Genomic DNA, 15,247 nt, shown 5'->3' with positions numbered 1-15,247 from the left:
AGTTAGGAAAACCCGAATCCAATTTAGGCTAAAGTCTTTTGCGGTTGTCATAATAAGTCAATATAATACGTATGGAAAACACCTACATAATACTGTAGAAAAAAACTACATAAAATACATGAAAATTTCTAGTATTAAAAGACATGAAATGCGGAATGAATGAGTTTTTTAAAGATATTTATAAAGTAAATTTTTAATTTAAGTTTTGAAAATTAATAATATATATGTTAAATATACTTTTATATTATATTTTTTAGATCAATAGCAAATAGCCTTATTCCATCTTAACTCCAAAGGATTGCATTTGATAACACGAATTTTTAATTCAGGAGTTAATTAGTTAAGTAAAGTAGAATAAAATCTCATTTGATTAATCACACGTTGAAATTCTTATTTATTTCTGTGAGATAAAGTGGACTAACCTTTGTTTGATCTTAGGAAATCAGAGTGAGAAATAGAAAAATAATATATATATATATATATATATATATATATATATATATATATATATATATATATATATATATATATATATATATAAATTAATGTGTTTGGTTGAAAAAAAATAAACAGTGAGAAATTTAAAAATCTAAAATCCATTATTTATTTACACTCTTTTTCTTAACTAATTCTATTTTACTATTTTTCTCTTTACTATGTTTTCTTTATTTTTCTTAAATCAAACATCTTTATTTTTTCAATTTCTCACTTATTTTTATTTGTCTTTTTTATGCATTTTATTTCTTATTTATGTCTTTCATTTCTACCAAATGATTCTAAAGCATCGTTCTCTTTCCTAATTTTTTATTATGAAACCTTTGGGATTGAAAATTATTGTAATCTAGAAATCCTCGATTATGAGAATGCCGGATCCGACATGGCATGGACCTTTTTTGTCCACCCTACAACGCTGCAATAATAGTAGATAATGTCTTGGTCTACGTTGATTATAAAGTTTCAGACGGCAAATACAGCCCTAATTGTAAAAATAAATTCAGATTTTTTATATTTAAGTAAGATTTTAAAAGCCTATAAATAAGTGTTATGTTATTTAATTACAACCGTGGAAACTTTTCAAAAGAATATGTCCAAATTTAGTGCTATTGAATTTCACGAGTAATAAAAAGTTTTACAATATTTTAAAATCTGCTAATTAATTTCAAAAAATTATTTACAGTGAATTTTTAATGAGAAGTAAAATATCAAACTCATCTCAAATTTTTTTTTCAAAAAAAAACAAACTCAACTCAAATCTCTCACCCAAATTTAAGACTTTCTTGCTCTTTTTTTTGTCTTTAGACTTCTTATGTTAAAAAAATACTATTCTATTTAATACTTTCTTGAGCCCATAAATATTTTATGACTAAATAGAAACTTTGTGGGGAATTAAGTTCATTGTATAGTTATTTAAAGACAACATAAAACATCTAATTAATGTTTCATGTTAGACCACCTAATCCAACATAAGTAGGGCAAAATTGTTGCCTTATAAAAAAAATGAATAATACAAAGTCTTTTTATTACAATGTCTCTTTTTAAAAATAAATGTATCAACAAAATTACAATATCTTTATACTAATGTTTTATTTTTGAACGAAGAAACTATTATTTTTTATATTATTAAAATATTAAATAATTCTCTATTAAATATTAAAAATATCAATTAAAAAATCAATTGTAAAAAAATTGCATTGTTATATGAAAAAAATTATAAGATCTTTATCCATTTGGAGCCGATCTCATTTATCAAGACTATCTCATGGAAATGGCCCTTGTATAAGATTGGAGTTAAAGCTGGTATTTTCTATTCAACTTGGTGTACCACCCCTTGATCATGTCTTCCAACATTTCTCCCCTCTTAGTTTTTTGGGAGCTGTATGGTTTTTTAAAGTATGCTGTCTTAGTTAACAGTATATCTGTACACCTCATACAGTCTTTTTGTGCATTCTATTTTGATTAATGATATATGACACTTTGTCTTTTTTTTTAAAAATATTAATAAGACCACCCCAAAGTTTGTCTGTCAAATCTAAAGGTAAATAATTTTTTTTGTTTTTAAATATATAAAATACTAATAAATTTTTCTTCAAAAGATGAAAATTTAAATTTTAGTCTCCAAAAGAAAAAAATATGATAAATTCATTCATCCGTTAACTTTCGTCCGTTATCGTTAATGAAAGAGTCTACATAGCACATTCATGAACGAATTTGTTAGCACCTTACACATTCAAGAACGAAAATAACTATTTACCTAAAATATAATTTAATATTTATCTTTGTTGATGTATCCATATAATTCTAGTTTAAAAAATAAAAAAAAAAGAAAGAAAGTAGTTGAAGTGGTGTAACCAACTAAAGTTAGTTAGGTAGTTTTTGGTTAGTGTTTAACAGTCTTGGTGTGTGCCTGCACATGTGTTGATATAAACTATTTTTTTTGAGGAACTTCATACACAGATGATTCACTACTCCTTCTTGAAATTCTCTCATATCTATTCTTGAAATTTCAATAATCTTTTTCCTTTTTTTAATCATTGCAAGCATAAAATTATAATAAACACTTAAAAAAATAGAAAAATAAGCATAAGTTAAAACAAACATAATAATAAGTTTAATATTGATTAATAATCATAATCAGTTTGTTACTCTGAAATTTTAATTGTGACAACATTAGGTGGTAACAAAATCAAGTTGAGTCTCATTTTTTTGTAAGGATTAACCTAATGGTTGTGCATTTTTGTTTAAGTCTCATATTTTGGGTAAGACACTGTCACATTAAAAATTTCAGAGTTACTGACAGATTATGTTTATTAATCAATATTATATTTGTTTTAACTTATGCTTGTTTTTCTATTTTTTAAGTGTTTATTATAATGTTATGTTTGCAACAATTAAAAAGGAAAAAAGATGAAGGTTGTAGAGCCCAGAAAAATTTGTCTTTGAATGTGTCACATAAGCTCTTTCATTAATAGTAATGAATGAAAATTAATGGATGTATATTTGTCATACTTTTTTTACTTTCAGAAACTGAAATTTGAATTTTCATCTTTTGGAAATAAATTTGTCAATTTTCTATACATTTAGAACAAAATAACTATTTACTCTTAAATTAATGGGAGTCTCACTTTGTATTGGCAACATGTTTGTGAGAAAACCTTTTTTCATAAATTACATGATTTATTAAACAAGTTCCATTCAAAAATATCCCAAATCTTTTTCCAAGACGTTGTATATAATTACTCAAAAATAAAAAATAACAATATATCCAGTGTTATACCCCTCACTTGAATGGACCATCTTCATATATATAATTTATCCTTGTAGTTGACCTCTATAGTGATGTTTATCTACTCGCCATATAGGACTAAATTAATTTTTTTAGCAAGGTAACAAATGTTGTTACCTCTGCCCAAAGAATGATTAATCGAAGACTAAGTTGCAGGACATCCAATTTCCGAATCACTCCCCCTTTCATTGGTGTTTACCTAAACGGATAGCTTTTTGCCAAGTATTGCAACCCTTTGTTGACCACTTAATTAACCTCATCAAATTGCACTGTGGTCAGTTGATAACTTTTTGTTCTAAGACCTCATCAAATTGTCACAATAATATTGATATGAAATATTTGATAATCAATCTCTTTCAAAACGTTTAATTGATCACTGACTTTCACTCTTAATTATATATTTTTTTCATTCGTAAAACTTAAATTTAAAACTTTATTTTAAAAAATCAAATTCAATTATAACTCAAATTAATGACATATTGGTTAAATAATTAATTTGATATATAGACCATCACAATTTAAGTAATGTTTTTTTCTTTCTATTTTATTACTTTTTCACATAAATAAACAGTCTTTTTAAATAATACTAATTATGCCCATCTCTATATCAAATTGCAAATATCCATTTTCCTTTTTTATTCTAACATGGATGTTTTTTTTATGATCATTCACAAATTATCTATAGTAATATATAAATTCTTATGATATAATTTAATTATTCTCGTCGCCTTCATCTTATAAAAAATAAAAAATACAGATAACATACTTTTTCACTAGTAATTATAAAGGAAATATGGGCTCAACAATGGACTACGTACGTGGCTCTCACCCGTCATAATTAACATGTCAAAACTACAAACTATATCTTGTCGACCCGCAATGATTGTAAAAATACGGCACCAAACTAATCGAAACAACCCAAGACACTGGACCTCTTTTGTTAAAAATTTATTACTAAAATTGATAAATTATACAAACTAAATGTGAATAATTAATACTAAAATTATATATAATTTTTTTGGTAAATATACATAAGTTAAAACATGGAAACTAAAGATAAAATTATTTTTTATCATTAATAATATTATTAGTTTCAGAAGAAAAAAAAAATGTCATAAGGTCACATTAGTCAGGCCCTGGAATTGGTTCCCTCTCTTCATTGGGCCAAATATAACAACCAAGTCTTTAAAAGCTTCATTAATATTGCCCAATAAAAAATACAATTAAGAAAGGGTTTTGAGCCTTGGGGTTACTGATTAGGAATCTCCATAGTCCATATTCCATAGGACCTCACTTTTTAGTTTTTAGGCAGCTATTTTAGGACTGATCTTTCAACCTTTTGTTAAAACTTTGATTTTAATTTTGACATACTGTGATTATAAAGATTTTTTTTCATTGTCAACTAATTAAAAAATTATTTTAGATAAAAAAAATTAGGAAATTTTATCACTTATATTAATGCATGATTGGATAATAGTGTAAAAAATTATATTGTTAATATATTTTAATTAAATTCCAAAACATTTAGGTAGTACTGTTAACGTATGCAAAATGATTTAGAATAAAATGAAATGAAATATTATTTTATGTATTGTGCTTAGTAATTATAAAATGAAATATGATCCTTTGTACTATATATTGTGTGTTTGATAACGAAATTATTCTGGTTCGTTTTACTTGGTTTAACTCTTTCCAACGACATGAAAGATAGTATTACTTTTCTAAGTTTTTTTAATGCTTTAGTTCTGTTCTAAGATGGAATATAGATGTTCTATTTCGATCAAACACGCCACCAAATGCTACATCTTCCATTATAGTTTAGTACTTATTCGATAATTCCATCTTCCATTATTTTTACTTTAAAGAGTCATTTGTGCTGAAGAAGAACAGAAAAGCAAGTGGGATTAGAGTGCTTATTCTATTATATCCCCCACGTTGCATATAATTCAGTGTACTTGATGTATTAAAATTCAAAACCATCCACTAATGAGAAAAGGCAAAAAAAAGAAGTATCGGTGTTTTACGATAAAGCAAATTTATGCCTTATACAAAAAGCAGCCATTTAGGAAAGCTGGTAGAAACAAAGACCTTGATGCCTTCTATGGAGCACCCAACCCAAGCATGGATGGATGGTAAGCTAATAAAGCTGTTCTCTCCTGTCATGTAACCACCTCCAACTGTGGGAAAAAGCATATCAAAAGCATTAGATAGTATGCAAATTAGCCATCTTCATAAGTTGTGCATCATTTTTTTTACCATTCAGATTTGTATAAAGTTCCCACAACTCCATATAATAAAAGTAACCCCAATGACAGAAGACTTCAACTTTAAAGCGTTTGAAATAAAGTTGGATAGATATGCACTTTCATTGTAAAAGTTTATTTTTCCGTCAATTAATTAATAATTATCTTTTTATGATTTTTTTAAGTAATTAACAAATTATATTAGATAATTTGAGAAAATAATAATTTATATACTAATATAGTAAAACATATTTAAGACATCATTAATTACCCATGACTACACAATTTCAGTATAAAATAATTCTTATATGTGATTTTCTTACAAGGGAAATGAATTGAAAAATTTTATTTTGTTAATTTTGGACTCACCAATGGTAATCCCATCTGGGTCGGACTTTGGTCATCCGGTTTTCAGCATAGGGATAGTCCGTTTCAGCTCTTCTTGTGTTTCTGAAAGCACAGCACCCAATGGAATAAATCCCTATAAGAAGCACAAGCATGGTGACAGTGAGAACTGAGAGCTTGTGCCAATTCCCTCTTATGTCTTCAAGCACACCAGCTTTGCAAGAATCACACTCATAGCAGAGCAAATTAGGGGCATTGTTCCACCTGTAGCAATCAGGGTCTTGGGTCATCATCATTGTTGCCACGTTGTAAGTGCAAGCAGTTGGTGGCTTACAACATCCAGACTGCATAATCCAAAATACAACCATAACTTATCAATGATCAGACAAATTTGAAATTAGTAGCGTTAACAACCAGAAGAAGGAAAAAAAAACTCATCACTAGTCCACTAAATATTGAAATCTTCTATTTCTAGCTAACTACCTTAGCTTTTTAGTTCATTAGCTCATAGTTTTTAGTCATTGATTTAGAATTTTATTTTGCACACACATAGGAAGCCAATAAGAGTACATCGAAAATTGAAAGCTTAAACAAATCCAAAATTGAAAGAAGCTACATAACATAACTAATTGTGTATCGGTAAGAGTTATAAGGTTAGTTTGACAGTGAACAAAAAAGGAGGAGGAAGAGACTCTGAGTTTGAATTCTCCTACTAACAACTAACATTTGCATATTAAAAAAAAACTAATTGTACCTGTATTGGAGACATATCCCTTTGCATATAATCAAGAGGGGTCCAAGTGGCAAGCTTTTCACAAGTTTTGGACCCCATAATACAGCCTCTAATAGTGTTCCAATAGCGAGGATCCTGAATTCTCTTCCTCAACCATGGTGAATAATCCTGAAGATGATACTCCTTGTAAACCCTTCCAGGCACTTCCACACCGCCACCCTTGCTAGTCACCCCAAAACCAAATATAGTCAAACCCATCAGTGCTGCTATGAGGAACAACATGACCACCAAGTACAACCATAGTGCACATGCCACATGAAAGCATGCACCAATGAAGCCTGCTAGTGACACCACAAGCACAACAAATCCTATAACCAAAAGAGGGGTTTGGAGAAAATTTTCACAGGTTGTGCTGCTCCTTGCCATCCATAGACCTGCTCCAATTATTGGTATGGATGCTAAAAGTGTGAACAAGTTCAAGAACCCGATCACTGTGTTGCTGAACCTATACATGTCTCTCACTCTCACTCTCACTCTCACTCTATCTCTAGTTTGTTATCTATTGGTTTCTTCTTGTGGTGTCTTCAGCTTTGTTTCCATTTAAAAAGGGAGAGTGGCACTCATATTTTGCTTTGTTTATGCTGTGTTTCAAACTCAGACTTTTGTTGGAGGATGTGAAAACTAGTCAATGAAATGAGATTGTCCTTCTTAGTTCTTAAGGAAGTTGTTTTTGTCTGATGAGTTTGCCCTTCTTCCCTCCTTTCCCTGTCTTTTTTTATTTCAAGTATACTAGTGACACAATTGACATATTTATCCATATAACTTGATTTATACAAAGGCATCAATTCCATGTGAATTTGGGCAAGGCAAGCAAAGAATTTGAACAAGTGATGGTGTTTTTGGTAACTGCAAATGATGCTATTGCTTTGGAGATATGGACCCCAATTGGACTTCTTTGCGAAGCAAGATCATGAACCAGATTTGGGCTATATAGTTAGATGGGTATTATAGAATAATGAAACAGTGTGTGGGATGCTCTGTCTTTCTTATCCTGTCTCATCTAATCTTGTTGTCACACCAATACCATGTGTCTTTCCCGCCCCACTTGGTAGCCTAATTATTTTTCTTAAAAGAAGTTCCACCAAGCTTTAATTCGTCAATGACAAATATACTTTAGCAAAGCACCTTGTCTTGTTGATCTATTGTGGAATTTTAAATGCAAAAACGTTGCCATCTTGCAAAAAATTTATTGGCAAAATATCCCTGGGTATCTGCTACAGCATGACCATTCTTCAAATGGGTGAAAACTAAAGCGCGTACATTATACTGTTCACATTTCAAATTTCAAATTACTTTTTATCTATAGGAATCGAATATAGATATCAAAAAATTTATAATGACTTACACACTTTTTTGCTATTTTAGAATTTTGATTTTTGGTTACTTAATTGAATAAATGTTCATGCTTTTTTTTAATCAGTGACTCAATTAATTAGCATCAATGACCAAACGCACAATAGGCATGCTCATTTTTATCTTCTCCCACTTTTCGGATCACTTTTTGAAAGTGAACTTTGAGTGGACACAAAATTAAATATCATGGACAGAAATATATCTATTATCTTATATTTTAATCTTGATTTGTCAAAAGAATGGAATTTAATGTGCTTGTTAAATTTTAATTATCAACTCTTCCTACATACATTCACCATCACAGAAGCTCGTGCCCCTTTATCCGTTCAACTACAACAAAGCGATTTATGACAGAACCCAAGAGCATTCGAGCATGCTTGATAGCCTTGAATGCTTCGTTACACTACGTCACTTTCAATCTCTTTTCTCCAGTTCACAATGCAACCCCATTTGTTTTCACTTTTCAAGTTTATGCTAGTCATTAAGGCTTATGTTTGGTTTACCGTTTGACCTCCTTTAACTTTCATTTGTCCAGTAAACTTAATTTGGTTTCTTTCCAAAGTACTTTTGCACACTTATATTTAGTCCGAAACAAACTTTCAATAGAAAGCAATATCAAAGTTACTTTTGTAAACTCGATTTTGCAAAATAAAATTCATTCAAATTTATGTTTGGAAACTTTAATCCAACCATGCATTAACTAGTAATAATGATCTTGTACAAGGAATGTTAGAGATCTTTATTAATTGGAGGCCCAGATCCTTTGAATATACAAGATATGACATTTGTCTTGCACAATGGAAAAACCATATAAAGAATAGCACTTCAGACAACTAATCACATTTTCATTAACAAATAGAAGTAGAAGAACTACTATTGGTAAATTTATCAATTTTCCAGACAGAGAACCAAGAGTGAACTCATGAGGATTGAATTCCTTATTCTGTCTCTGGCTGTTCCATATGTATATATATGAATTGCAATTATTCTTAGCCTAGGTACAAGAATGGTGGTACTTATGGTCCTATACTTGTGTGAAGAATATTCATCAAGTGATAATGAACAAATGTGTCTAACTTGTGGATGGCATGGACTTGTTCTCCAAGAATGACCTAAAAAGAATGAATGCCTGGCGGGGCCTATGAAGAGGAACCTCATGTCCAGCTCCTCTTACTGTAACCAATGTTAACCCTTTATAAACTTGACTCCACCCACCAACCTTCACATAATAAGAGAAAATTCTTAACTAACATGTAATAGGATGACAGAAAAATAAATTATCACAGAATTTACACAATTTTAGTGTCTGTTGAGACCAGTTGTTTGTTATTCATAAAAGTTGCACCAACCTTGCCATTATCATACCAAGGGTACCAATTGATGATGGTAGGTAGCTTCAAGGCATCAATTGAATATCGAGTAGCAGTCACTGGAACCACTGCATCAGTGTCTCCACTGCAGCCAAAAATATAAAATGAAAAGTTTCAATTCAAGACAAAAAAAAAAGTATTTATGGGATAATTAAAGAGAAAATTAAGCTGAATACTACACATTGAATAGCAATTTCACGGAGCCCCAATATCGCTTATAGCACAAAGTGTGGAATGTTAGAAAAGGATGAGAATGCTAAATTGAATACATGTTGATGTGGGTGACACTCAAATGATTATAGAGTACAGATATCTTCACTTAATCTAGGCACAATACTTAAAAAATAAAGATATATTATTAAAAAATTATGAATATTTACAATAAAAAAATAAGATGAGAAAGAAAATATCCAGTTAGGATTTACTTAACTCCATAAATAGGATTAGAATTAATATCGTAGTTTTGCAATGAAACCCTATCATTGATTTTTCTACTGCTTAATTTCCTTGTTTTGACCATTTGTTTGAATTTTCAAAAGAAAAAAGGTTTTCTTATTAAAAAGATATATGTTCAAATATATAATAATTACATAAGATTTTCGAAAAAAAATGAAAGCTTAAAAAAAATTGTAAAATACAAACATTAGGCTTTGAAAAAATAAAATTCTAACAAAAAAGTTGTATAAAAAATCATGTTTTTTTTTAAAACTCAACGGGTATGTCAAGTTGTCGAATTATCTGCCACAAGCCTGAAGCACCGACTCCTTAAGTCTACCTTGTGATTGCTATTTGCCTGTACAAATGCATAATCTTCAAAAATTTCACCCACAACATGACATGCCTGATCAGTATTATTATAAAGGATTATTCTGTAATGAAAAAAATCCTTGAATATAAAAAAAATTAAGAAAATCATGATAATTAGATAACTTTTAAAATAAATAAATAAATGCCAAGAAAATAATTACTTTGTTCTTGACATATCTCAAAAGACAGAACTTAAATAAAAATACTGTTTGTACTGTTAGTATTATTTTCAATCAAAATTGACATTTCATCTCAGCAATCATTGTTATTTTAGTTGGTGGGAAAAAAAAAGGAAAAATATACAGTAGCTAGTAACCAAAATAAGATTCCGATTTTGATTGAAGAAAAAGCATCAATACTCTTGTCCCTTTCAAGTTCCCATGTGCTAGAAAGAGTAGTTTCTATATTAAGAAAATGGGAAACCATCTAGAAGAGCCTCTTTGTATTTCAAAAGTCAAACCCATGTTGGGTAACATTGCCCTTGGAGAGTTCTTCATCATGGACTTGGCTATTCTTTAATGAGTCAAGTAAAGAACATGTTGAGTTCATGGGCCAAGGCTCCTTCCATTTATTTATATTGTCCTTACTTTTTCCATTCTTTCTTGATAAAGGACATCCTTCCCTAGCTCTTGAATTAATTCCTAACTTGCATGGTTGTGGTTGTTGTTGTATTCCTTTATAATTTCCTCTCAGATTTTCTGTGGAGTAGTGCCATTTAAGAACACATGCCAAAAATTTCTAGAATAATACACTTTCAGTGTCCCTCTTTTTTGTGTACATACACCTACATTATCTCTTTACACCTACATTATCTCTTTGTAAACTTTTTAAGTACATTTTTATCTAAAAGCTATTGATAGAATGATTTCCTATTAATTTTTAACCATGCAAAATCCATTAGTAACATTAGAATAATCAAATAACTGAAACAATTCAGCTCACACAATAGTAGTAGTAAGAGAAGATTAAAAGAAAATGCAGGTACCTGTAGACCCATATTCGGAGACCAGCACTAATAAGTTCTTGATATATAGGAAGCATAGACAATGGAGAATCAGTCCAATAGTTCCCAACAATATCACTGTTAAGAAACATATTTTGAATCAAACTTATAATAAAATAATAGAATAGGCCTCAAACTCAAGAAAACATAAAAAAAATTGCATATAAATAATACCTGCATGCTTTCCATGCATAAGGAATCCCAGTAACATTGGCATGAAGTGCCTTCTGAACTTCTGGACGGTTGAAATACAAATCAGAATACCTTTCAGTGCATGGATCATATGCTCGAGACATCCATGGCTGAGTTTGGAAGCCAAACACAAGGAAGAGGAAAAGAAAACAAGAAAAAAAAAATCAATGAAACAGTCTACCAGGAGTGACCAAAATCTAAACAACTACAGGTGCTATACATTAAGACTGAAACATGCAGTGAAAAGTTCAAACACCTATTTTGCTCCAGGGAATTTAGCAATTGCAAAATGTCAGTCTAGGAAATATGACAGTCCTAAGCTCCTAATAGTAACCATGTACTTTTCAAGATAGAAAAGAATTAAACAAGAATGATATTTAAATAATTAATTGCATTCGTGACAGAAAGTCAATATAATGCAGTTTAGGACTAATGTGTTTTATTTTCCTCAATAGATTGTTTTGCAAATGAATCATACTCTAAGGCTTAATTACTGTTTTAGTCTCTAAATTTGAGATATATATTTTTAATTTTTGAAATTTAAAAATGTTTTTTTAGTCCCTGACAATTTTTTTTTCAGTCCTTGACACAATAAATTAATACTTTATGACAATTTTAAAATGCAAATTCAAGCCATTAAAAAATAAAAACTAATTTATGAAAACTAAAAATTTCCAAAAAGTATCAATTTATTATACTAGAGACTAAAAAGAGTAATTTGTCAAAATTCAAGAACAAAAATAATTTTAAATTTTAGGGACTGAAAAAAGTACATATCCCCAACTCAGAGGCTAAAACAGCAATTAAATTTTATTTAAAACTAGTTTTGATACCAAAGATTAATTTTTATATTTATTTTAAAATTTGTTGAAACTAGTTTGACAAAAAAATGGATTGAGTTTCCAAATTAAGTCATAATGTTGGTTCATTATGAATTTGCATTTTTAAAATGTCATATAGTACTAAAAAAATCATCACAAAGTGTTAAAAATTGACATAAAATATCAATTTATTATATTAGGGATTAAAAAAATAATTTATCGAAATTTAAGAACTAAAAAAAATATTTTTAAATTTCAGGACTAAAAAACACACACACCTTAAATTCAGGGACCAAAACAGTAATTAAAAGCCTAATGCAAATAGCCAAATACCGTCCACACCTCTTTAAATTCCTAGAGGTTGTAATCAAAATGCTCTGTAGTAATTCTCGCATTCATTTTCAGCTTCAGCCTTCAGAGCATTTACCACAAGAAGTTTTCAGAAGCTTATTATTAACCACTTCAAAACCATTCTAGAGGAGATAATATTGATAGAAACTTCTCAAGAAGCAATATAAGCATTAGAAATTGAAGCTAATTTCATGGCTGCAGCAGTTTTCATTAAAAGTACGCTATTCTGGTTTGGTTTCACAACTACAATGCAATGAAAAGGACTTGCAATCAGACATGGTGTTTGTTGGTAAATGGAATAAGTGGAAACAAAAGCTTACATAGCGCCCCTTCAAACCACGTCTGAGTGATGCTGTATTGTTACAAGGCTGTGTATAAACGCTATATGGATCGATGTTTCCCTGCTCCACAGTTGCAACTCTGAGAGCCTGCATGCATTGCACTGATGGATGCTGAGAGGACCCAAAATTGCAGGCAATTTTTAGCATCCTATACGTGGAATCTGAAACCAAACCATGGGTCCACCAATATTCAAATGTGCCAACATAATCATGATAATCATCAGTAACAGCATTACCAACCTGATAGCAATAAGAGAAAAATCAAATCCATTATGTGATTATAACAAGGTAGTGGTAACTCTTCCTTAACATAAAAAGATTCAAAAAAATGTACAATTATTTCAAAAATCTTACAGTCTCACCATAAATCCCTTAAAATTTATAACTGGGTTCTTGATCCCCTTATTTTTCTCGTAAACAATTTGAGCCAACTGAGGAACATAGTGACCTGAAAAGTATTTCTAAGAAATTCAATTGACAATTACAGTACCAAAATCCTTAGTAAGAAAACTAACACATCAAAACATAGAATCACCTGCATAACTTTCTCCAGCAATGTAGAATTCTCTATGCTTATATTGAGGAAATCTTTCAAACCAATTAACAAGAAAAGTATATGCATCTTCAGCTGCAAAGTCAGAAAACCCAGATCCCGGATACACATAAGCATGTCAAAACCACAATTCATATACCAAAAACCATTGTTGCTAAAACAAACAAAACAGGCATGAACCATGAAGAGTAAACCCTGCATCAGCAAGTACACTCCCCTCACAAGTCACAAACGTCACTACAACATAACACATTACCTGTTTTCTGGTCACCAAATGTATACAGATCTGTTGTCTTATTGGAATATGAGAAACCAACACCAGCAGGAGAATCAAGGAACAGTACATTTGCCACTGCAATACGCCAAAATAAACAGGCATAAAGATATAATATATAAAAACTTCGTACCCCATTGCCCAGAGGCTCTTCGCTATGCGAAGGTATGGGGGAGGGATATTGTACGCAACCTTACCCTTGCATATGCAAAGAGGCTGTTTCCGGATTCGAACCCATGACCAACAAGTCACCAAGGCACAACTTTACCGCTGCACCAGGGCTCGTCCTCCATAAAGATATAATATATGTTGTGAAAAAATAAAACAAAAACAACCACCATTGGGGATAGGAACAATTTCACTTACAATTGTTCCAAGCATAAGGGTTCAAGTAAAGTGACTTGCCATCAGGCCTAATGTGAAAAGGACCAATCTCCTCAGATGCACCATAAGCAATAGAGGAACATCCAGGGCCACCATTGAGCCACAACACTAGTGACCTTGACCTTGGTCCACGCCTCACTGGTGCCTCCACCAACCAGTAAAACAGTGATCTTCCACTTTGCTCATTCACAGTGACATAGCCTGAATACTGAGCAAATCCCACATTCTTTGGCTGCCCTGGCAGCTGAGTAATTCTATCTTTCTTCTGATCTTCAATTGGGGAAGCTAATGAAACCACACCACAAATGGACAAAAGCAAAACAAGATAGAGTCTTGAAGGATAACCCATCATGATGATGGTTCTGCCAAACTCAAAAACAAAGACCCAGAAAAAAAAAAAAAAAAAAGTACTAAAACATTTCTGGGTTGGATATCCTTTTTAGATGGCTACTAATTATAAACCATGGAAAAGAAAGCAGAGAATAATGAGAGAACCAATGGAAGTACTACAAAAGGATCAAAGTCCAAACATAGAAACACAAATCCCAACACAGTTATAGAAAAGATCTAGACTTCAATGCCAGAGATATGAAGCAGATTCTACTTGTCCAAAATCAGATTTACTTGGAGGAAGAGAGAGAGAGAGAGTTACTTGGAGGATGGAAAACAACAAAGAGAGAGAGAGAGAGAAGTGAGAAACACATTGTATAAAGCTGGCAACATATTTATAAGAAATTCCAATGATTGTAATAATGAGTTATAGCAATTAATTTAGCACTATGCGTTCGATCGTCAACTAACTCATCATTTCTTTGAATTTTCTTTGCTCTTTCTGTTTACTGCTTATGCTTTGTGTATCAGAAGTTGACTGAAGCAGTTGGATACGCACATGGGAGCACTAAGATTCCATTCTAGAGGCCAAGGTAGATGGTTTTTTGAAACTAACATTACAAAAACAGTGTCATAATAGTTTTTTAAATTAATAAAATATCTAATAAATTTCTAAAATTATAACTTATTAGTGCTATTAGTCCTTGTTAACTCTATTATGGACTCATTCAGAAAAAAAAAAGCCTCTGATATGAACTATAACAATAGTAAATTATAAAATTTAGTGACTAATATATAATTCAA

The 15,247-nt window shown here is 30.6% G+C and overlaps 2 protein-coding genes across 3 annotated transcripts; both read right to left on the bottom strand.

Moving 5' to 3' along the window:
• Positions 1-4,998: 4,998 nt before the first annotated feature.
• On the bottom strand, positions 4,999-7,596 carry LOC100812912 (uncharacterized). Its single transcript, NM_001253300.3, has 3 exons — positions 6,626-7,596; positions 5,896-6,215; positions 4,999-5,460 (listed from the first exon to the last, which is right to left on the bottom strand). The coding sequence occupies exons 1-3, from the start codon at positions 7,115-7,117 to the stop codon at positions 5,421-5,423; spliced, it is 852 nt and encodes a 283-aa protein (NP_001240229.1). The 5' UTR covers positions 7,118-7,596; the 3' UTR covers positions 4,999-5,420.
• Positions 7,597-8,807: 1,211 nt separating this feature from the next.
• LOC100812000 (serine carboxypeptidase-like 27) lies at positions 8,808-15,038 on the bottom strand. Of its 2 annotated transcripts, XM_003556177.5 has the most exons (9): positions 14,096-15,038; positions 13,712-13,807; positions 13,438-13,530; positions 13,265-13,350; positions 12,882-13,142; positions 11,372-11,499; positions 11,180-11,275; positions 9,367-9,472; positions 8,808-9,236 (listed from the first exon to the last, which is right to left on the bottom strand). In XM_003556177.5, the coding sequence occupies exons 1-9, from the start codon at positions 14,463-14,465 to the stop codon at positions 9,090-9,092; spliced, it is 1,383 nt and encodes a 460-aa protein (XP_003556225.1). In that variant the 5' UTR covers positions 14,466-15,038; the 3' UTR covers positions 8,808-9,089. The 2 variants fall into 2 exon arrangements, with proteins under 2 accessions (XP_003556225.1, XP_025983315.1); XM_026127530.2 differs by lacking the exons at positions 8,808-9,236; positions 9,367-9,472 and adding an exon at positions 9,482-10,892 and having other exon boundaries at positions 14,096-14,999.
• Positions 15,039-15,247: the final 209 nt, after the last annotated feature.

The sequence above is a fragment of the Glycine max genome, chromosome 20 (genome assembly GCF_000004515.6).
Source record: "Glycine max cultivar Williams 82 chromosome 20, Glycine_max_v4.0, whole genome shotgun sequence".
In the NCBI taxonomy this organism is placed as follows: domain Eukaryota; kingdom Viridiplantae; phylum Streptophyta; class Magnoliopsida; order Fabales; family Fabaceae; genus Glycine; species Glycine max.
This window is presented reverse-complemented; position numbering and strand designations above follow the sequence as displayed.